Source organism: Lycorma delicatula, chromosome 3 (assembly GCF_047948215.1).
Source record: "Lycorma delicatula isolate Av1 chromosome 3, ASM4794821v1, whole genome shotgun sequence".
Taxonomy (NCBI): Eukaryota; Metazoa; Arthropoda; class Insecta; order Hemiptera; family Fulgoridae; genus Lycorma; species Lycorma delicatula.
Genome location: NC_134457.1, coordinates 109,054,778 through 109,077,967, shown reverse-complemented (window position 1 = coordinate 109,077,967; position 23,190 = coordinate 109,054,778). Strand labels below are relative to the sequence as shown.

General features: G+C 29.6%; 1 protein-coding gene across 8 annotated transcripts in view; it reads right to left on the bottom strand.

The window, feature by feature from the left end:
• Positions 1–23,190, bottom strand: part of Aldh-III (Aldehyde dehydrogenase type III) — a 199,017-nt gene that overhangs the window by 58,178 nt on the left and 117,649 nt on the right. For all 8 annotated transcript variants that reach the window (XR_012755725.1, XR_012755726.1, XR_012755730.1 and 5 more), the window contains exons 2-6: positions 22,653–22,705; positions 14,755–14,898; positions 14,424–14,519; positions 13,307–13,528; positions 4,497–4,660 (exon numbers count right to left, since the gene is read on the bottom strand). Coding sequence is in view for 1 of the 8 variants with exons in the window: in XM_075360345.1 (XP_075216460.1) it covers positions 4,497–4,660; positions 13,307–13,528; positions 14,424–14,519; positions 14,755–14,898; positions 22,653–22,705 (679 nt within the window). In the remaining 7 variants the exon portion in view is untranslated. The remainder of the gene's footprint in view (positions 1–4,496; positions 4,661–13,306; positions 13,529–14,423; positions 14,520–14,754; positions 14,899–22,652; positions 22,706–23,190) is intronic.

Below are 23,190 nucleotides of genomic sequence, written 5' to 3'. Positions count from 1 at the left end.
TCTCTGCCAGGTGCTCAAATTCCAAAGACTCCACAACCTGATCCAAAACTTGAAATCTGGCCAAAAGAAAGTCAATAAATTTCCTTCAGTCCATTTGTCTATACAGTAAACGTCCCTGCTGAACTGGAACATTACATATGTAGCGTTCACTCGAACCACCAACAATCTCATAATTGATAAATAATCAATTGATAATCGCTCAAGCAATCATCCACCAATACCTTCCAGTTACAGACATTGACAGGAATAAACCTACCAATGCTAACATTGATGTTCATTCGTTCACCAAACAACCGACACCCATCTACCACACCTGCGTAGGTGGGCAACTCACCAGGTACACTGAATACCTGCAGACCATATTGGGCTAAAAAGACCTCTACTAATTCACCGCCATCATTGGTGAAACCACTATGCCACAGTAGTGACTTAGCATTCACATCTGCACCAATAAGGATTGGACTGGTTTTAGATAATCTAAGGATTTTATCCCAGATCTCAAGCTGAAGATCAGCATGGTCTCTATACTGAAAATATGAACTTGCAACATATAGTTGCAAGTTTTGAACAGCTACACGGACAACAAACATGGTGATTATTAGAAAGCTGTTGAATGAAAGACACAATCTATTTCCCTTCTGCACACAATAGCATGCTATTGGAACCACAATAGAATCAAAAAGGTTTTTTAGTCATGTTTTCTTCCAGTTTCATAATCAAGCAACATGTTTTTGAGGCAAAATTGAACTATGCAAAGAATGAGCCAAAACTTTCAATTGAAAGTTTGTATCAACTTTTGTAGAGCAAATAGATTTCAGCCAGGGATTATGATGTAGTAGACAAACTCATTTTGGTAGCATTCCTAGCAATTATTTTTACATCAAAATTCAAAGCAGTTTTTTAAATCTCAGAGCATCAGCATTAAGGTATTTCCTTAAGAGAGAAAACTGATCCGAGTAGATGAGTACTTCCTGTTCCATTCCTAGTTTGAGCTAGCTAGTGCTGCGCTCAAGTATCTACTAGCACTGGCCTGCGAGTCAGTTTTATACTTTCATTTGAGTGAAGAATCCTATCTCCCGCGGTCATGCATTCTCTTAGTCTAATGTGACTTGTTTTGTATAGTATTTTAAGTGAGTAATTTAATGTGACAAAATTAAATTTAACTATCCTAGAAGAATATGGTTTCAGATCATTTCATCTGAATACAGTCCATGCTAGCTCTAAAAACATAACACTTCCCATCTCAGAAAACATATTTAAAAGTAGAAGTTTCACATTTTTTCTATAATAGTGTCATTTTTTCATGTTTTAATTCTCAATACCTGTTCATTTATTAATAGTATCTCGCTACAACAGAAATACGTTGATGATTGATTTCAGAAGCAGTTTCTCTTGTTGCACTAAGGAATGAAATAAATATTTACCTATGTCTTGCAAGATCTGAAATTAACAAGACCATTTAAACATATGCATAAACAGAACACTGTTTGCCTCACAACAGACACTTTAACATTATTATGACTTAATTTTTAAAACTCACACAATTGTACTGCCAAACTAAGAACAAATAATTTAATTTGAATTTTCATTATCCTTGATATCATTACTTTCTAATGTGCTTTATATTACTCTTGTCAGTATAATTTACCTCTACAGGTGGAAATAAAATATATATTCAATTTTATCTTTTTAGCTCTGTAACATCTATTAAAGGCACTAGTGCCTTTAATAGATGTTACATGTTACATAGATGTTAATGTCTGTTACTCTTTCTTTTTAATGCAATAAATACTATCATTATCAGTTGAAAATTACACATCATAATTCAGCATATTTATTAATATTTCATCTAACAATATTAAAATATTTTTAATCGATAATACTTTCTATTCTCATCAATAAAAAAATAAAAATAAAAAACTTATAATTTGAATGATGAAACACAATATTTTAATTTTGTTATAATTTTGTAAGAAATTATAATATTAAACAAAATATAAATCAAATTTAAGCTTGTTTTACACTATTTTATTAAGAATTCATTTAACATGTTCACTGCGGCGGATAAAATAGGGAACTTAACCAATCTAGCTGTATGGGCAACTACAATGCCATATGGTAATTTCCCACTATGCATTACGGCGCATATTGGCCCGTCCTGAGGTTTTGTACTGTCCACGTAGTTTTTATATGGATTTACTCTATATTCTTAACGGTTTGACCTTGGATTTTCATTCAGTATACATTTGTGCCGTATCGTATGACATTGTTTTTTAATCTCTTTCTGACAATTTTATTTCCTTTTCATATATTTTTATCACAAGTTGTTCAGTAAATTATTCAATAAAATATTCATAACATTACTTCATCTTATAAATGGTGATTTTTATTTATAAATTAAATGAATCAATTATTTATATAATTAACTTATTATTCCTAAATTAAATATATGCTGAAATAGTTTTGCTTAAAAACACATCCATTCAAATGTATATTATAAATACTAGACGAACATAAAATTTATTTCCAGATCTTTTTTGGGTCGAATCACTTTTCATAAAATGTTTATACACTTGCTTGTAAACATCATCCAAATTAATAATGATTTATTTTTGACTTGATTATAGATAGATGTTAAATGAGAATATGTATAAGAGAACTGTTTCTACTAGAGTTAGTTTTCACATGTTTTCTGAGAGATATCATAGACTATAAAATTGTTTTAAAAATATTTTTAATTATAAAGGAAAATAAAATATTCATTACAGCACATTATGTGCCATAACACACAGCCATCAAGTACTGTATGGCAACAATGAGGTCCATGCAGTGCAAGAGTTAAGTTGAATAACTTACAGTTCAGCACTGTACTGGAATTACACAAACAAAGACAAGCACACAGCAACTCCCTATTACGGCACATATATGCACCGTACTGCAGCAAAAGTGTTAATTAGATCATTAATTTAAATAATAAACTCAGCTGGGTTGCCGAGTAATGGGTCAAACATGCATTAGCAATGAATCACAGAGTGGTCACCCTTCTGAAGTGACTATACCAGAAATGATAGAAAAAATGCACAAAATCATCTTGGCAGATCAACGAGTGATAGTGAACGAGTTAGCACAGTCTGGAGGCATGTCCACGAATGTGCACGCAATATTTTGCACAAACATTTGAGCTTGAACAAGCTGTGCTCAAGATGAGTACTGTGTATGCTCTTGCCCAACCAAAAACAGAGCTGAAAAAATTTTAAATGATTGTCTCGAGTTCCTACGGTACAATCCAAAGGACTTTTTACGTCGATTTGTGATGGTTGATGAGACTTGGGTTCATCAATACCCTCCCAAGACAAAACAATGGATTGAAAACGATCAACCTGCTCCAAAAAAACCAAAATGACTTTATCCTTTAACAAAGTTATGGCAACTGTTTTTTGGGGTGCACGTGGAATAATTTTCATTATCTTTAAAAAAGAGTGAAACAATAAATGGTGAATACTATGTGACCCTATTGCAACATCTCAGAAATAAAATTAAGGAAAAATGAACACATTTGTCAAAAAAAAGTTCTTTTCTATCAAGACAATGCTCCAGTTCACACTTGAATAATTGCAATGAACTACGGTTTGAATTGCTCCAACACTCTCCATATTCATCTGATTTGGCTCACAGTGACTACCACTGGTTTCCTACCTAAAATAATAGCTTGGAGGGAAGAGATTTTCGACCAATAATGGAGTTATTGCCACCACAGATGGGTATTTTAAGGAGTTGGATAAATCAATGTACTGAACAGGTATAACCATTCTTGTAGAATGCTGGGTTAAGTGTATAGACCTTAATGGTGGCTGTTTAAAAATAAATAAACATGTACCCAGAAAGATATTCTTATCTAGGCCCAAAACTTTTCAACCTACCCTTGTATGTAAAAATAGCATTGCTAAACCATCACTAATACAAATTCTATCAATGAATATTACACAGTCAACAAAAGGTGATCCTTCATTATCAAATTCCAAAATTCTTCAATAACATCAATGTTTCAGTGTATTAATGAATTAATGGACGGTCAATCATTGCTCATTGATCAATTTTAACCTAAGTACAGCCATTTTTTAAACAAACGAAACAGCTATCTGATTAGTATAAATCTCAAAACGTACTTGCCAAATGCTTACTGATTCTAACACATCATTTCAGTTGGAACCCACATGCTGATCTTCAACAACTTCACATAACAGGGTGTTTAGAAACTTGATGTTTTTGAATAGGCCACATAAATGAGGAAAATTAACACCCAACAATAAGTTTTATCAAAATTGGTACATATTTAAAGTATACATTTGTGAACAATCCCGTATTGTATTAATTTTTTCAAAAAAGATAACCTATCACAGGCTGATTGATACATTTTTAGTGTGTGTGTGTGTGTGTGTGTGTGTGTTCACACATAAATATTATATATGTTTAATTAATATTTTATGGGTAATTACCTTTTGCCACCCAGTTCCAAAGTAACAGGAGTTAGATGTTCATTGGCAGCAGCTCTTATAATTTTACCAATATTAGAAGAACCAGTATAAAATATATAATCAAATCTATTTTTAAGTAACATAGTAGTTTCAGGAACACCACCTTGTACTACATGATAACATTCCTAAAAGCAGACAAATAAAACAAACATACAGTTTCAAAATTATAAAACAATGAATGATAGATCTATTATAAAAATTTTGGTAATACAGTTTAGGTCAATTAGGCAAAAATAAAACAACAACACTTATAAGCTCCTATATTGTATTTTGTAGCTCATTTTTTATTGTTTAACTTTGTTAGCATAATTTGTAAGCTATAAATAAACAATACTAGACAAAGAATTAAATCATATCATAGTCACATACTATGACATCATATCTAATACTGAAGAGTGAGCCCTTCATGGTCAAGATTAATCACATCTGTGCAGGTGAAGACATGTAGCTAAAAACAAAGCTGCTTTGTTTGTATTAAGCACTGGATTTAGAAATGAATTAATTTTGTTCAGTCTTATTGCTGTCTTAAGTTTGTTAACAGTGCACTGTCATAATGCTTTGAAATTGTGTAAATGATGTGGATGTCTTTTATTATGTATATGGTGAGTTTACCGTAAAATCAAACAGAAAAAACAATACATCTTTAATTAAAAAAACCATATAATTTGTACTTTCAGTGTAAAATTGGTGATCAGGTTACATATAGTATTCACTAATTGTTCTGTATATTTAAGAGGATGGCTGAAAGGTAGACAGAAAGCTTTACCATTTGGTATACCTATGGTTTGGTGTGAACCAAAGGATCATGTAACCGATTGTTACTTTTGTTTAACAAGTGTGTCTGAAATTTCTAAAAAATCTAAACATACTGTAAAAATATGCTTCATTGCAATCTGCAATCAGGCCTGTACCTCACAGTGAAATTATTCCAGTTCCTGAGCCACCTGTGAATGTATGTTTCGAGAGGAGCGGTGAAGAATCAGGCAGTACTAAAGCAGACAACAATCTTCAAAAAAATACAAAAATTTCGGGCTTTCAAAGCTGACAAAAAGAACTTTCTCAGAACTTTATTGATGAAAATAATTTGGTTTATATATATATATATATATTGATGAACTTATGTTGCACTTAGAACAAGTTCATAAACCTGAGGACTGGCGCCTTTTCATAGATTCGTCAAGTATAGTTCAAAAGTGGTTCTACTAAACAATGATAACAAATATCCTTCGACACTAATCACTTATGATATTAATTTGAAAGAGATATATGATGTGATGAAAGACGTTCTTGAAAAAAATAAATTATAAAAAAAATAGCTGGAACATATGTGGGTGTTGAAAGTTATAAAGGCAGTTATGCTATACTAAGTACATGTGTTTTCTTTGTGAATGGTAGAGCTGAGCCAGGGATAAATATTATGTTACCAAAGAGTGGAAGAAATGAGACAACTTATCTCCAAGTGGGAAAAATATTATTCATGAGCCCTTAGTTGAAGCCAAAAAAAATATTTTTATCCCCTTCCATATCAAGCTAGAACTAATGAAAAATTTTGTAAAAGCAATGAAGAAGGATAGTCCTGGATTTTTGTACATAAGCAGAAATTTTCAAATGTAAGTGAAGGTAAAATTAAAGAAGGAATATTTACTGGTCCTCAAATAAGAGAGCTGGTCAAAGATGATGTATTTAATTCAGTGTTACATAATGTAGCCCAAGTGCAACTTGGGCTTCATTTGAAGAAGTTTGCAAAAACTTTCTCGCCAAACAAAAATCCGACAATACCACAATATTATTAATCAACTTCTTACTTCATACTAGAAGGGATGCTACGGGGTGTAATATGTCTGAATACATTTCCTCCACTCACACCTGGATTTTTTCCCAGACAACTTCAGAGACGTAAGTGACAAGCATGGTGATCATACCAAACATTTCAATGATGGAAAGTCGTTATTACAGGGAAATGAAATACTAACATTCTAGCTGATTACTGCTGGACATTAATTCTGGATACCCTGAGGCTATTTATAAAAGAAAAGCATCAGCAAAATCATTCTAACATAGATGTGACCATGTAAAATTATAAATTTTACAGATTTTAATTATATTTTCCCTTAATTTTTTTGAAGCGTAATTTATTTGAATCTATGTGTGATAGAAAAATTGTACTTACAGATCTGTAATATATGCAAAAAAGCAATTCTAGAAATGACATCACACTTAGAGAAACATTAAAAAATTTTTTTTTTGCCCATCAGTGTAATTAATCAAGAATGGTTTGATCTTGAAATAAAAAATCACTAATCACATGGGAAAAACAGTAATAAGATTTCTAATGTAATAAAAACTTCTTTATTTACACACAGTTTACATTAAATCAAAACTTTTTATGATAATGATTTAATAATTTTATAACTTATACTGCTTCAAAAATACAGTATACTTTATAATTGATCCCTCATCATCTGTAACTGTAATTGGGTTTAGTACCAGTATTCTTTTTTTTTGAAAAAATAGTAAACATGTTTTATATAAAGGTATATAATATTTTTGTAAAAAAACCAGATGTATTCACAAAATAGATTCTTAAATATAAGGTGAAGATAGAAAATGTGAACTATACTGCTTCTCAAACAAATTGTCAGCCAAAGGCCATCCTCTCCTCATTTCACTATCCTGCCAATGTTGGTTGCTGTCAAAGGCAAGCTGAATAATATAGATTGTTAACAACTCTAGTTACAAATTAACACTTAATTTTTGCACTCAAAAATGTCACTTGTTTATAATTTGGAGAGATGTTTACAGTTTGATAAAATTATTTATAACTTATCTCTAATGTGTCAGTGTACATAATTACCATTGTTTCTAAATGTTACATTGAACTGCGATTTAAAATTTTTAACTATCAGTTCATTATCTGTACTTTTTTGTAACAATTTTAAGAAAAATGTGCTAACAGCTGTATTTTAAGAATTAATCTAATAAATTATCTGTTCTACATGGGTATAATGGATTTATCAAAATGAACACATGTACTGAATATGAAAATACATGTATCACGATAAACAAATGAAAAAAACATATACTGAATCTTAACAGGATTTAAATTCAGTACATGTTTTTTCATAGGGTTGGAACATTCTTAAGGTCACATGTTACAGTAAGCATGTTGTGGTTAGTCAATATGGAGTGCTACATGACAAAGGAGCAAGTGACAACTGTTAAAAATTCATTCACTACAAGTACAGATGTGTAAAAATTAAAAGACATTTTCGAAATGAAAAACACCTCAAATGAAACAAATGTGAAGGAACCAACTGTACTAGCTGAAAAAATTGCCGCTGCAACTGATAATGTGGCGGAATGTCCTGAAATCTTAGTGCACTGTAACTTAAAGAAAAGATGTAGAAGGAAAGGTAATGAGGAATTAAATAATAATTTATCTTCTAGAAGTTACAGAATTTTAGTAATTAGAAAACAGAATTATTAAAAATTAACAAAGTAAGGTAGAAACCAAAAGGTTAGAATGGTGCAGACAAGTAGAGAATTTATGGAGAAAAAATCTGCTACTTAACAAATATTAAGAATTAGAAATGTTTTCTTAAAATAGTGTGTGCAATTTAGCTGCACTTTATTAGCAAAACACAGATAATAGGAAAGTAGAACTATAAGAATTAGAAGGCATTGAAATGTAGTGTTACAGGAGGATGTTGAAAATTAGTTTGATATAATTAATGAAATTAAGAGCTTAGAGATGAATAAAAAAATAAGTTTGTACCAAAAAAATGTAAAACATGAAGCTTAGAGATGAATAAAAAAATAAGTTTGTACCAAAAAAATGTAAAACATGAATTAAGATAGGTCACATTAATACATAAATTAGTTAATCGGTAATAAAGCATGATCTACAAAGATTAAAAAACTACAGGGAAAGACAAAGATTGAAATTTAAAACACATAGTATGTGGTAATTATGCAAAAAAAAATTAGAATAAACTGAACAGAATGAAAATACCATCAAACCAATCAAATGACTTATGGGTCAAAGAAATAAAAAGTCCACTGAGAAAGATGTATGGAGAGAACAGAACAAGAATTTGAACTCAACTTAAAAAGTCACAAGGGATAGTGAGAAAATAAAGAAATACCATATTTTCCTGATCACACGGCAATGAAGCAGGACCCAAATTTTTTCAAATAAAAAATATAATCATAATCAAAATTGACCACAAAAATCCCTGTCAATAATATAACTAAGCTACATCCAGTGCAAAATTTATAAGTTACATTTTGGAAGCTTTTTCAGAAGTTAAATTTTATATAGGTTGAATGTGAGTTAGAATGTAAGAAAATTTACTCTAATAATAAAACATGATTATTACTTACACACATAATTTATACTTGAACATTTTACTGAAATTCTATGAAAAACTGGATTAAAAATTAATATCTTTTTCTATTATTATAAAAACTTAATTAATAAAAATACTATACAGAAGACTGAAAATTCATCACTACTTTTTGAGTTGGATATCTATTAAAAAAATCAATCTAATCATAAAATTATGGACAAAGATTAAAAAGAGAAATAATTACTATAATCCTACATTAAAAGAAGTTATGAAATTTTTCATAACTTAAAGAAAGCATGGGGAACCATGGTTAATAACACTATTAGATAAATGACTGTGCTTCCTTCTAAGAGTATGGATGTATTGACATCACTAGTAAAAACAAATTTACACATTTTCAAGGTTTTGAGTTTTTTCTTTTTAAATTTCTTTTCTTGTTGAACAGCTCCATTCAAAACAAAACATAATTACGCAGTAGTAGTAATACAATCCAATAGTCTGAATGCTTCCTGTACCATATAATTTTTTTGTTTAATTGTTTCTTGTTGTTTGTTTGTTTTAAATCGCAAATATTAGCAACTTTGATAGTATTAGTATCTTTTATTACAAGATGCATCACAATTTTTTACAGTGAATAAATGACACAAATACTGCTAATTAAAAAGAAAGAAAAAAAATGAAGTTATATAAAACTGTACTAACAAAAAAACAATAAACATTTTTGCTCTGTTCTGTAACCATTTCTTAACCATTGATCTGATTGAAAGGCACTGTTTATAGTATTGTATAATGTGTATTTTTTTCTTGAAACTAATAAAATGTTTTTTTAACCCAGCCAGAAGTGCTGATATGGACCATGTATGATTGCATATGGTGGAAAGGACCAAAAATCATAAACGGTGTTATAAATAGAGTATAATTGCGTTTTTTCTTTGTAAAACTGTTTAATTTTTTATTAGATTATGTTGTTTATATTTTCATTATTACAAATATAGATACTAATTTCTTTAATAATAATAATATACAATTATACAAATAATTAAATATTTCAAAAACATATTACATAACTTTTATATTACAGTACACTAACATTCAATAAAACAATATATTATAAAGAATTGACTAAAAAAAAAAACAATAGTTATTAGCTTAAAAATTAGTTATTAAAGAAGAAATTAAAACATGACTACAAGTAATCTGAATAATATAAAGTGGAAAAACGTTTTGTCCTACTAATCATTTATCTCGGGATTTTCATTTTAATTTCTAGCACATCCAGTACATGACAATACTGTGTATTCCTGGCAGATGTAAGCAGCACAATGATTACAGGTAGTTTTAGTTTTTCTGTCCTTTGAACTATCACAGAAAGTGCATCTTTCAGTACTATTATTCCAAGCACCATTTTTGGCTGTTTGATTCACTAATTGAGGTTTATTTCCACGAACATCTTGAAGTCTAAATTGAATTCCCAGAGGAATGTTTGATATTTCTATATGCCGCTAGAAATTCTCTACAGAATTTCTTTGAAAGTCTTTACAGAAATTGCTAGTATTTTGATAAGGTAATTTTATTCCTTAGAATTACATAATTGTTTATTCCTCCAATGTTGAACATGGAGAAAAACAGTGTCAAACTCCATCTGTTGCTTTTCCATGAAACTGAAGCTACCTTTCACTTCATCAACCCTGCCTTTTGTGATTATAAAATATTAGTACTTCTGGCTTGTTAGTTTCCCTATAGCCAGCATCAATATTGTACACGATGAAGTGCATTGTAGATAAAAGGAGGACAACCTTGTTTTTCTTGGAACATACAACAATAAAAGGGCGTCCTCTTCGAATCCAAAATGCTGCTCCCTACAAGATTATTCTTTGTTTCCATAAATAGAGAAGGTATTTCTCTCTTGTTTTTCTAATAGTATCTACTAGTGTCAAATTGTGGTTTTTTTAGTAGACTGAGTGCTGTTGTTTTGACCCGATCCAGAAAGCAGTGTAATCAATCTTTCAACGATCGTGTGTTGGCAGTTATCCTTGAAAAATGGCCCTTCAGGTTGTTGTCCAGCATATACCTCCATATTGTAGGTATCAAACATTCTGGCATCAGTTAGTGTGAATATTTTTATACTGTACTTTGCTAGCTTGTTTGCCATGTACTGGCAGAATTGACATCTTCCACGGAAAGATTCAAGCCTTTCATAAATTGTCAAATATTTGCTAGGTGAATAATTTGACTTACAACAATGAACAAAGTCTTCAAACAATAACCGAATCGGTGCCAGTTCGTCCATCACTTTTCTTTCTTCCCTGTTCATTATATCGTCAAAACAAAGACCTCGCAGAAGAAACTTGAATCTCCTTAGGTTCATAGTCATCCTGAAAGCTTCTATTCCAGTTCCATCGGTAGCCAATAAGTCTTCTAAATTGGTATGCATTTGCTTTCAAGGCTCCGGCCAGGTAAAGGAGACCCAACTACAGCTTTTATTTCAGCCTGATTTGTGGTAAGTCCATCTCTTGCCTTAGAAAAATTTTTGCTTGCATTTTCACTCCAATTATTAATGAACTCTACAATGGTGTCTTGTAGTATGTCTGGAAAAAAGTGTATCCATGTTTCCAACAGTGTGTTTGCATTCTGTATATCTCTACATGATACTACTGCCAAATGAATTACAATATTCTGACCTTGGGTAAGCCCCCATATAGCAGCAGGATTTAACATGCTCCATTTGGTATTGTTGCGACCAAGGTAATAAGGTTCGTCAACTGGTCAATGTGATTCACAATTTCCTTCGTCTTCACCTTCAGATTCCACAGATTCTTAGGTATCTGTGTTGTGGTTGCTTACATCTAGATGATCATCCTTGTCATCAGGTTCTTCATTAGGGATTATTTCATTTTCTTTGTTCATTTTGTCATCAAAAAGCCATCTCCTGACACAGTTTTGTTGTTCTTGAAGTATAGCATTCCACCCATCTTCCTTTTCTAAACTCTCAAACATTCTTAGAATACTTTTTTCATCTTGAGAATCCATTTTTGTGACTTTTTTGTAAAAATAAAAACTATTGTTTATGGATAATATATTTTACTTTTAATATTAATGGCTACTGTGAAAAATGTTCAGAAAACAGTAGATAGTAATATATTTCCTACACAAATACTAATGGTATGGTAAAAATTCTACAACTAAACATGTTTTATTAGGAATAGTAAATAATAATAAGTGATTATAAAATAAATATTTATTAAATAGTATAATAATATATATTTTTACTTGTCTAAGAATATAAGAATAAGTCAATGAAAAATACAAGCTGAGTGCGCTGGACAAAATAAATAATGTAACAAGTCGCACACGGTGTATATGACTTTAGTTGAACACCCATAGAACTAAACACAAGCCTCTAAGAGACTGATGGTGTAATGGTCAGTAAATGCATATGCAATCCTCCGTAAACATTCCAAAGAACAATAACACAGAGTGACATTATCAGGAGACATGGCTATGATAAATCCTAACTATATTTATTACAATACAGTTCTTTCCCCACAATGCAATCTATGCCGGTTTAAAACTAATTCATTTAATATAGCTGTATATAAAAATCAGTAATTTATTACTTTATACAAAGAATAAATTTCCTTTTATAATGACTACAGGCATTATTATAATACAGTTTTACTATTGTCAAAAAAGTTTTTCTATTATTCGTAAAATGTACATTGCAATTTGTTCAACTAGTGAACAAATAAGTAATCCCCCATGATAAAATGATATGAGGATGATATGTAAGATCGTCATATATATTTGTTCCATTTACTTTATAAATATAATTGTCTAGAACAATAAAATGAAACCAAATACTATACATCTAGGAATGTAATTAAGTGAAAATTCAACCACAATCTTTCATCAATTTCAGTTCTTTTTATTTATAGTATTATTCAGAATTCTATTTCAATTACATGATTAACCAAAATGTTCTTTTTACAGTTGTATACAAAGCTTTTAAAAATGATACATAGATAAAAGTTTATGTTATAAAATATTTGGCAAGCACACAGGTTTTTGATAAATATAAATTTCTTCAAAATTTCAGATTTGTTTTACGTGAAAAATTTTCAGTTTTCCTGAAAAAGTATACCATTCATTCTGATGTTTTGTACATATTATTAACATTGTAAAATTTTTAAGTTTTTTTATTAAAATGCTTGAGTGTTATGAATTTATCTAGTCTAATGTAAGTTTATTTAATTGCTTCCGTAACTTAACTATATGCTGATTGAAAATTTATGTTATATTACTGTTGCTTAAGAGATAAATGACTGAAGCTATCACTGCAAGAATGCACAATATTTAAAAAAAAAAATGAATAATTTAAGTACATAGAAAGTTTTAAAAAAAGTAGGCTAAGTTAATACAAACCTGATCAAGATACTTCGGAATAAGTTCGGCCATTATCTTTGCAGATGCTGGAGCCACTTCAGAAGGCTTAATAATTACACAATTACCAGCAGCTATAGCCCCATGTACCGGTAATAAACTTAACTGTATAGGATAATTCCAAGCACCAATAATTAACACTACTCCTCTAGGATCTTTCAGAATCATCACACCATCCAACATATAAGCAAGGGATTTGCTTGGCTTAAAAAAAAATACAATTATATTGATTTTTCTTTATAAACAATTACATCATAAAACCATATCTTAATAATTAAAAATAATTAACCTACAATTTTATAGATTAACAAACTATCTATCTATTGACATATAGCAGATATAAATTATAACAAAATTATACTAAGTTATATTCAGTTTACAGCAAAAAAACTGAATTCTGAAAAAAAAATTATACAAATTATATGGGATAGTTTCTAGAAGTATGCAAAATTGGTTATGAGCAAATGATCAAAATAAGTAAAAAACAATATAGGAAACTAAATTAATCATGGCTTGATGTTAATAAGAAACTTAAAAGACTTACTGTTATTTCATTGATACATTTAAGAGGATTTAATTAAGATAAAACTGACAAATTAATTAATAACAAACAAACATAGCACCTTGTTTAACAAGCCTCCCCATCAAAAAAACAAAAAAAATTACAATTATTTTGTTAGAAACTGAATAAGACAACTACAAGACTTTATAAAATTGTTAACATGTACTATCTTATCATTAGCAAATAGGACTACAAAGAAATACTGTTATTTGTGAAACACTTATCTGTTATTTACAACTAAAAAGTATATTCAATTTATTAATTGTAGCTTTAAAAATATTCTTGTAGGCTCAAACCTTGTACAAATTAACAGTAAGTTTACATTGTACATCAGTTTTCGTGTAATTGAAAATGCTTTAACTAACTGTTGAAAATTTAAAATAAATCTATTTTTTAGCACCTAATTCTAAGGCACTACATAACATATATTCTAATTAAAGATTGAAGAAATGCATTGAATCGTCCTTATTATATATATCATAGAATGGACAAATTACATCAGTAAAAAACCACAATTATAACAAATGTTTAAGTTACCTTTTCAGGCTTCATCCAGTCTTTCAAGTTCATAATGGAATTTTTTAAATCATTGATTAAAAAGTCTATTTCTAGAACATATGCTTCCATTTTACTCTGAAAAAAAATCTTTTATTAAAAAAAAAATATATAAACTTTTACAAATTGCATAAATATTTATGCAATTTATAAATTCACAAAACAACAACAATATACATTACAAGAAACTATCACAAAAATTAAAAATGTAATTTAAAAGATCTACAATGAGGATTAAATATATAAATGTAAAATCTTAACATAAAGATTATTTTTAAAGAAATCACAATAGAAATAACAAATAAAATAGTACCTTTCTAAGATCCGTAGCCAATGCAGCAACAAGATCAGGTCCATTTTCAGTATACATCTTCATAAGCTGATGTAATTGTTTCATTCTAAATTCATATGGTTTTGTTTTACCACTGTCAAATGCATTACGAGCTTGTTGAACTACCTGAAATAATTATAATTCAAAATGTATAGCAAATATCACTAAATTAAATCATTCTGCTTTGATAAACAATCAGTAACATAGGATTGCAGTTTTTTTGTTTTTGTTTTTTTTTTAATTTTATATATTAGTGTTTATTTCTGTAACTAACTTGGCCCCACAACCAAAATTTTCTTCTTTTTACTCAAGAAATAGATTTTTATTATTATCTATTTTATTATGATATTACTTTTTAAAAGAACAAAAACAAAAAAAAAAGGTTTCCAACCATCCTTGGTCTCAAAAAATTAATATTTTTAAAAACATTATAAATCGAGCAATAAAATACACAAACAATAAACAAGATTTGTATAATGAAATAAATAATATAAAGAATGGATATGATATCTCTCACTGATCGATAATATACTCATATATAAATAATGTAATTCCAAATACTTCAATACAATAAGCATTACTACATTAAAACCCATAAATGAAAATGAAAACAATGAAAATATTTATATAAATTACTTCTACACAAATAAAATTATAGAAAACTTAATTAATGCTTATATTGATAAAAAATATAAACTTGATAACCATATAATAAAACATTAAAAATATTATAATAATGAAATAGTGGAAAATAAATACTATACTTCTGGTATTTATAAAGTAAAATGCAAAAATTTTGAAAAAATTATATTGGAAAACAAATACGTCATTTAAAAATAGATTTAATGAACATTTCAGGTCATTTAAAAATAAAAAAAATAGGTGTCTCAAATGTAGCAGACAATTTAATAATTAACAAACGTAGTATAACTAGTTTGTAAAATAATTTAGAAATAATTAAAAAAGTAAACATCGAACACGAAAGTAATAATAAAAAATTATAAATTTTAGAAAGATTTTATAATATAAATATAAATTCAGTCTAATGAATCTGTAGACAGAATTTGATGGGGACATTCTTATTAATGTTGTTTAAGTTGCTAATACATTGATAAGAGATTTTAAATAAATCAGATAATCAGTACAGAACTGTATTAGCATATTGACAACCTGTTAAAGAAAAATTTTAAATATTAAAACACCTTAAATTAAAAAAAAAAAAAAACTATTGACTGAACAAATATTTGTCCTACAAATTTTAACATATCATATGTATTTTAATGTGTAAATGTAAAAAAGAAAAAACTTAAAAAAAAAACATTACTGAAGATGAGCTTATACCCGAACAGTGATTTAATAAAAAAAAAAAATAATAAATAAGGTAAGAATGTTCTTTAATTCTGTACATTGTGGAGTAGCTGAATATGTTTATATTATATATTTTTTTTTTTGTCTTCAGTCATTTGACTGGTTTGATGCAGCTCTCCAAGATTCCCTATCTAGTGCTAGTCGTTTCATTTCAGTATACCCTCTACATCCTAAATCCCTAACAATTTGTTCAACATATTCCAAACGTGGTCTGCCTACACAATTTTTTCCTTCTACCTGTCCTTCCAATATTAAAGCGACTATTCCAGGATGCCTTAGTATGTGGCCTATAAGTCTGTCTCTTCTTTTAACTATATTTTTCCAAATGCTTCTTTCTTCATCTATTTGCCGCAATACCTCTTCATTTGTCACTTTATCCACCCATCTGATTTTTAACATTCTCCTATAGCACCACATTTCAAAAGCTTCTAATCTTTTCTTCTCAGATACTCCGATTGCCCAAGTTTCACTTCCATATAAAGCGACACTACAAACATACACTTTCAAAAATCTACTCCTGACATTTAAATTAATTTTTGATGTAAACAAATTATATTTCTTACTGAAGGCTCGTTTAGCTTGTGCTATAAGGCATTTTATATCGCTCCTGCTTCGTCCATCTTTAGTAATTCTACTTCCCAAATAACAAAATTCTTCTACCTCTATAATCTTTTCTCCTCCCATTTTCACATTCAGTGGTCCATCTTTGTTATTTCTACTACATTTCATTACTTTTGTTTTCTTGTTTATTTTCATGCGATAGTTCTTGCGTAGGACTTCATCTATGCCGTTCATTGTTTCTTCTAAATCCTTTATACTCTTGGCTAGAATTACTATATCATCAGCAAATCGAGCATCTTTATCTTTTCACCTTGTACTGTTACTCCGAATCTAAATTGTTCTTTAACATCATTAACTGCTAGTTCCATGTAAAGATTAAAAAGTAACGGAGATAGGGAACATCCTTGTCGGACTCCCTTTCTTATTAGGGCTTCTTTCTTATGTTCTTCAATTGTTATTGTTGCTGTTTGGTTCCTGTACATGTTAGCAATTGTTCTTCTATCTCTGTATTTGAACCCTAATTTTTTTTAAATGCTGCACATTTTATTCCAGTCTACGTTATCGAATGCCTTTTCTAGGTCTATAAACGCCAAGTATGTTGGTTTGTTTTTCTTTAATCTTCCTTCTACTATTAATCTGAGGCCTAAGATTGCTTCCCTTATCTCTATACTTTTCCTGAAACCAAATTGGTCTTCTCCTAACACTTCTTCCACTCTCCTCTCAATTCTTCTGTATAGAATTCTAGTTAAGATTTTTGATGCATGACTAGTTAAACTAATTGTTCTGTATTCTTCACATTTATCTGCCCCTGCTTTCTTTGGTATCATGACTATAACACTTTTTTTGAAGTCTGACGGAAATTCCCCTTTTTCATAAATATTACACACCAGTTTGTATAATCTATCAATCGCTTCCTCACCTGCACTGCGCAGTAATTCTACAAGTATTCCGTCTATTCCAGGAGCCTTTCTGCCATTTAAATCTTTTAATGCTCTCTTAAATTCAGATCTCAGTATTGTTTCTCCCATTTCATCCTCCTCAACTTCCTCTTCTTCCTCTATAACACCATTTTCTAATTCATTTCCTCTGTATAACTCTTCAATATATTCCACCCATCTATCGACTTTACCTTTCGTATTATATATTGGTGTACCATCTTTGTTTAACACATTATTAGATTTTAATTTACATACCCCAAAATTTTCCTTGACTTTCCTGTATGCTCCGTCTATTTTACCAATGTTCATTTCTCTTTCCACTTCTGAACACTTTTCTTTAATCCACTCTTCTTTCGCCAGTTTGCACTTCCTGTTTATAGCATTTCTTAATTGCCAATAGTTCCTTTTACTTTCTTCATCACTAGCATTCTTATATTTTCTATGTTCATCCATCAGCTGCAATATATCGTCTGAAACCCAAGGTTTTCTACCAGTTCTCTTTATTCCACCTAAGTTTGCTTCTGCTGATTTAAGAATTTCCTTTTTCACATTCTCCCATTCTTCTTCTACATTTTCTACCTTATCTTTTTTACTCAGACCTCTTGCGATGTCCTCCTCAAAAATCTTCTTTACCTCCTCTTCCTTTCCCCAAGCGATTCTTGCAGTATCGCGCCTGGCTTTTTCCAAGTGTATATTCTTCTATTATGATTTTTAAATTGGGTGTTGGCAATTACTAAATTATACTTCGTGCAAAACTCTATAAGTCGGTCCCCTCTTTCATTCCTTTTGCCCAGCCCGTATTCACCCACATTTCCTTCCTTGCCTTTTCCAATGCTTGCATTCCAATCTCCAACTATTATTAAATTTTCATCTCCTTTTACGTGTTTAATTGCTTCATCAATCTCTTCGTATACACACTCTACCTCATCATCATCATGGGCGCTTGTAGGCATATAGATGTTAACAATCGTTGTCGGTTTAGGTTTTGATTTTATCTTTATTACAATGATTCTATCGCTATGCGTTTTGAAATACTCTACTCTCTTCCCTATCTTCTTGTTCATTATGAAACCTACTCCTGCCTGCCCATTATTTGAAGCTGAGTTAATTACTCTAAAATCACCTGACCAAAAGTCGCCTTCCTCTTCCCACCGAACCTAACTAATTCCTACTACATCCACATTTATCCTATCCATTTCCCTTTTTAAATTTTCTAGCATACCAACCTTTTTTAAGCTTCTAACATTCCACGCTCCGACTCGTAGAATGTTATCTTTTAATTTTCTGGTGACCCCTTCCTTAGTAGTCCCCACCTGGAGATCCGAACGGGGGACTAGTAATATTTTACCAAGGAAGGCGCCTCCATCATTGCTATTTGAAAATGCAGAGAGCCACATTTTCTTGGAAAAAAAGCAGCTGTAGTTTTCCATTGCTTTCAGCTGCGCAGTACTCAGAGGACTGATTGATGTTGATATGGCCGTTTAAGTCATTGTGACTCACGCCCCTAACAACTACTGAAAGAGCTGCTGCCCTCTTTCAGGAATCATTCCTTAGTCTGGCTCTCAACCGATACCTCTCCGATATGGTTGCACCTTCGGTCCAGCTACTCTGTATCCCTGAGCACTCAAGCCCCCTCACCAACGGCAAGGTCTCATGATTCATAATTCATATATATTATATTATATTCATATATAATATTATATTATTAAAATAATTTATATATATTATATTTTAAAAATTACCTATGAAAACACCAAAATAGAAAGTTTAATAACCCTACGAAACGACTAGCACTAGATAGGGAATCTTGGAGAGCTGCATCAAACCAGTCAAATGACTGAAGACAAAAAAAAAATAACCTTACCAATAATAAACTTACAAATCTATTTCAAAAGCTTTTCAAATCCACAATTTCATTATCATTTTAAAAAATGTACATGTTGCATTGTTTTTCAAAGTAAATGGTTAAACAACTTATAGGTGTGGGTTTGATGAGTGTAAAACATCTGAGATATAAGATCACATCAATTAGAATCCTTCAAGAATAATAGTCAGTTCAGTCAGTATATTCAACTATCTTTTCAAGTCATCACTTCACTTGTATAGATAGTCCCTGTGGTGAACAGAATGAAGGCATCACTTACTTTTTAGGGTTGAATATTAATAGAATCCCAATATGCTTGCGTACTGATATGCAGCATTAGAGTTGGCTCAATGAAAATACACCAAAATATATCTTATATCAGGTTACCCCATTTGTTTTTTGGTTACAATTACTTATTTTTTTTATGTTGAAATGAAATGAATTTTATGCCATACTAAAAATGTTCAGTATACCCATGGATTATAAATACAGTGGAGTGCCGATTATCTGGACTGACCTTTTCAAGGTTGAATTTACATAATAAGAAATCCAGATTTTTGGAATATTAAACAGTTTTATCATACATACTGGACACATCAATGAAATGTTTAATACGTATATTAATAGAAAGATGAAAATATAAAAAAATAAATTTCAGTAAAATTAAAAAGGGAACTAAAAGTGGTAAAAGAACTGAAAAAAGTCAATTAAAAACCCCAGTAAAAACAAAGATTGATAAAAATACATTTCCTGTTAAATGTGTATTACTTTTTTAAATTTCTGAATGTGGATGTAAAACAGTCTATTTATTTGGACAACCCGAAAATCAGTATTTAGATTTCAGTTAACTGGTGTCCAACTGTACATTGAATTTAAACGGTAATAAATACTTGTGAGGAGAAACCTTCAATACATGGAATACTAGTTTTTGATATAATTAGTAAAATGAACAATCTCGATAGCGCATGACATTTAAAAAATTTTATAAGTATTAAATAAAATTTATAATGATTTTTAAAGCATAAAAGAAATATATTAAAATGAAATTGAACAATTCTATTTAATCATAAGTGGCTGATAGAACAACTAATTTTAAATAGGAGGCCAATAATCAATTCTGTGAAAATCTAACTGAACAAATTATATCAATATACCATAGAATAAAAGCTTATCCTTCACAGGATGAATAAATCCCAGATAGTTTGAATTTAAGAAATGCTTACTGAGGAAAAAATTCAGTAGTAGATGTAATTTATATTCCTAGTAATGCAGAAAATGAAAATAAATTGTTTAAAAGTCTCTTTAAATTTTAACAGTTTTTTTCTTAAAGGCAGCTAGAGTAGGTTTAACAATATACAGATTTTGACAGAATTTCAAAACTGAAAAAAAATATATATCTCAAAAACAGACAATTTGATTTTGATGAATTAAATTTGAAAAATTTAAATGATAAAAAATCAAACGTGAAAAAAATGTTAAGCTTTCTCAAAAACTTTAATATCAAATATCCCTTATTATTATTCAACTAAAAGATCTAAATAACTGCCATAATGTTATTTAGTTGAAGAACAACTCTTACAACTGAGAAGCAGGTACTGGTCTGTTCTGCCTTCAGTAAATGATACATTAACCATATCAATGACAGAAGTACATGGTAATATTTGGAACCAGATAATGTTAAATTAGCATTGCTAATTATTCTTAAAAATAATAAAAAATAAAAATGATTATATTTCGCATTTACAGAAATAAAGAGAAGGGAATATATATATATATATATATATATATATATATATATATATAGAAACTGAGATTAACCTTGCTTCTGGTAGATTCAAGTTTTGTACTTCTTTTTTATATATATTTTTCTGAACATGCACATCTCAAATCAAAAAATGCCGGCTATAGATTATAAAACCTAATAAATAAATATTTTTAATTAGCTCATAAAATAAAATAAACAAATTTGTAATTTTTCAAAGGTGCCAATTTTGAGTGAAATTAATATTTCTTAGAGAATGACCAATAAGTAAAAATCCATTGGTAAAAAATGCAAAATGAAGAAGGCCAATTAGGAAAGATTAGTTATCAGGGATAATTAACAGGACATATTTATAAAATTACTTTACTTGATTTAATAGTTGTAAGGCCACGTTAAGTTGAAAGCATCAAAAACGGCTTTTTTCTTTTGAATGTTAAAGGGAAAGTAAAATATTAAAAACAAATATAAAAAGAAAAATGCTAAACTTTAGGGCAATTTTCTTACCTATTTGATGGAAATTTTTTGGAAATTTGAAATGGATATTTTTCATGGAGTTAAATTAGATTCCTCTTTCAGATTTTTAATCTACATAGAATGAAGTTCATTCTATGAATTTCAAGGAATTTACTATACTTAATAATATGATTTTATATATAGCAATTTATCACTTAACATGAAATTTAACAATAATATACTTCTCGTTAACTCAACTTAATTTTAACTTCAAGCTCTTAAGTTAATACAGCTGTACAGGTAACACCATTATGACAAACTAAATTAAGAAAAATAATTGGAACTCTATTTAAAAGAAAATTTCCAAAAATCATGAATAACCAGGAAACTAATACAATGAATACAATCATGAACACATGGTTAGACTGCAAGATAAATAAAACTTCATATATCTTTTTTTTTTCTTTTTCCTGTTTAGCCTCCGGTAACTACCGTTTAGATAATTCTTCAGAGGATGAATAAGGATGATATGTATGAGTGTAAATGAAGTGTAAGTGTCTTGTACATTCTCAGTTCGACCGTTCCTGAGATGTGTGGTTAATTGAAACCCAACCACCAAGGAACACCGGTATCCACGATCTAGTCTTCAAATCCGTGTAAAAATATCTGGCTTTACTAGGACTTGAACGCTGTAACTCTCGACTTCCAAATCATCTGATTTGGGAAGACGCGTTTTAACCACTAGACCAACCCGGTGGGTTAAACTTCATATACCTATATATATTTAGATCATCACTTTATCAATCACTATTTTATAATCATTGTAAACTCTAAAGTTATTATTCATGCACAATGATCAAATGAAGTAAACATCATAATGACTATCATCATAATCATATACAAAAAGCTGTGTTATACAACAGTTTTTACTCACCTCACCAAAATTGGCCATTTTTGCAGTGTTACAGTTAGGTTCGTTTTGTTCAGCTGAAAACAAAAGAAGAATTATAGTAAACATAATCAAAAATAATTGTGTGAGCTATATACAAGTACTATAGTAGTTACAACTATTGTTACAAGATTTACTCAAATTTAATCAATTTTTCAAATAAGTTTTATACAATCATTTCACTTTAAATACAATTAAACTAACCCCTACTTGAAATTGACAATATCTTCATGTAACCATAATTTAAGAAAATTCCTCACAATTAATGTTATGTTAAAACTAACTTAATGTTATAGTTACAATTTCGGAATATGCTTTAGTATTCCTGAAAATTTTCAATTACACAATCTAATTATGGCCCTGCTAATAAAATGTATAGATCTGAATGAAACAAGTAATTTATTTCTTCAAATTTGAAGATTTTTTTTAATTTTCATATACATAAATAAAACAGTAGTTATTTATGTCTAAAATGTAGCTGCTAAAACTGGCCTTCATGGATGCATAAACTGCTATGTTGTAG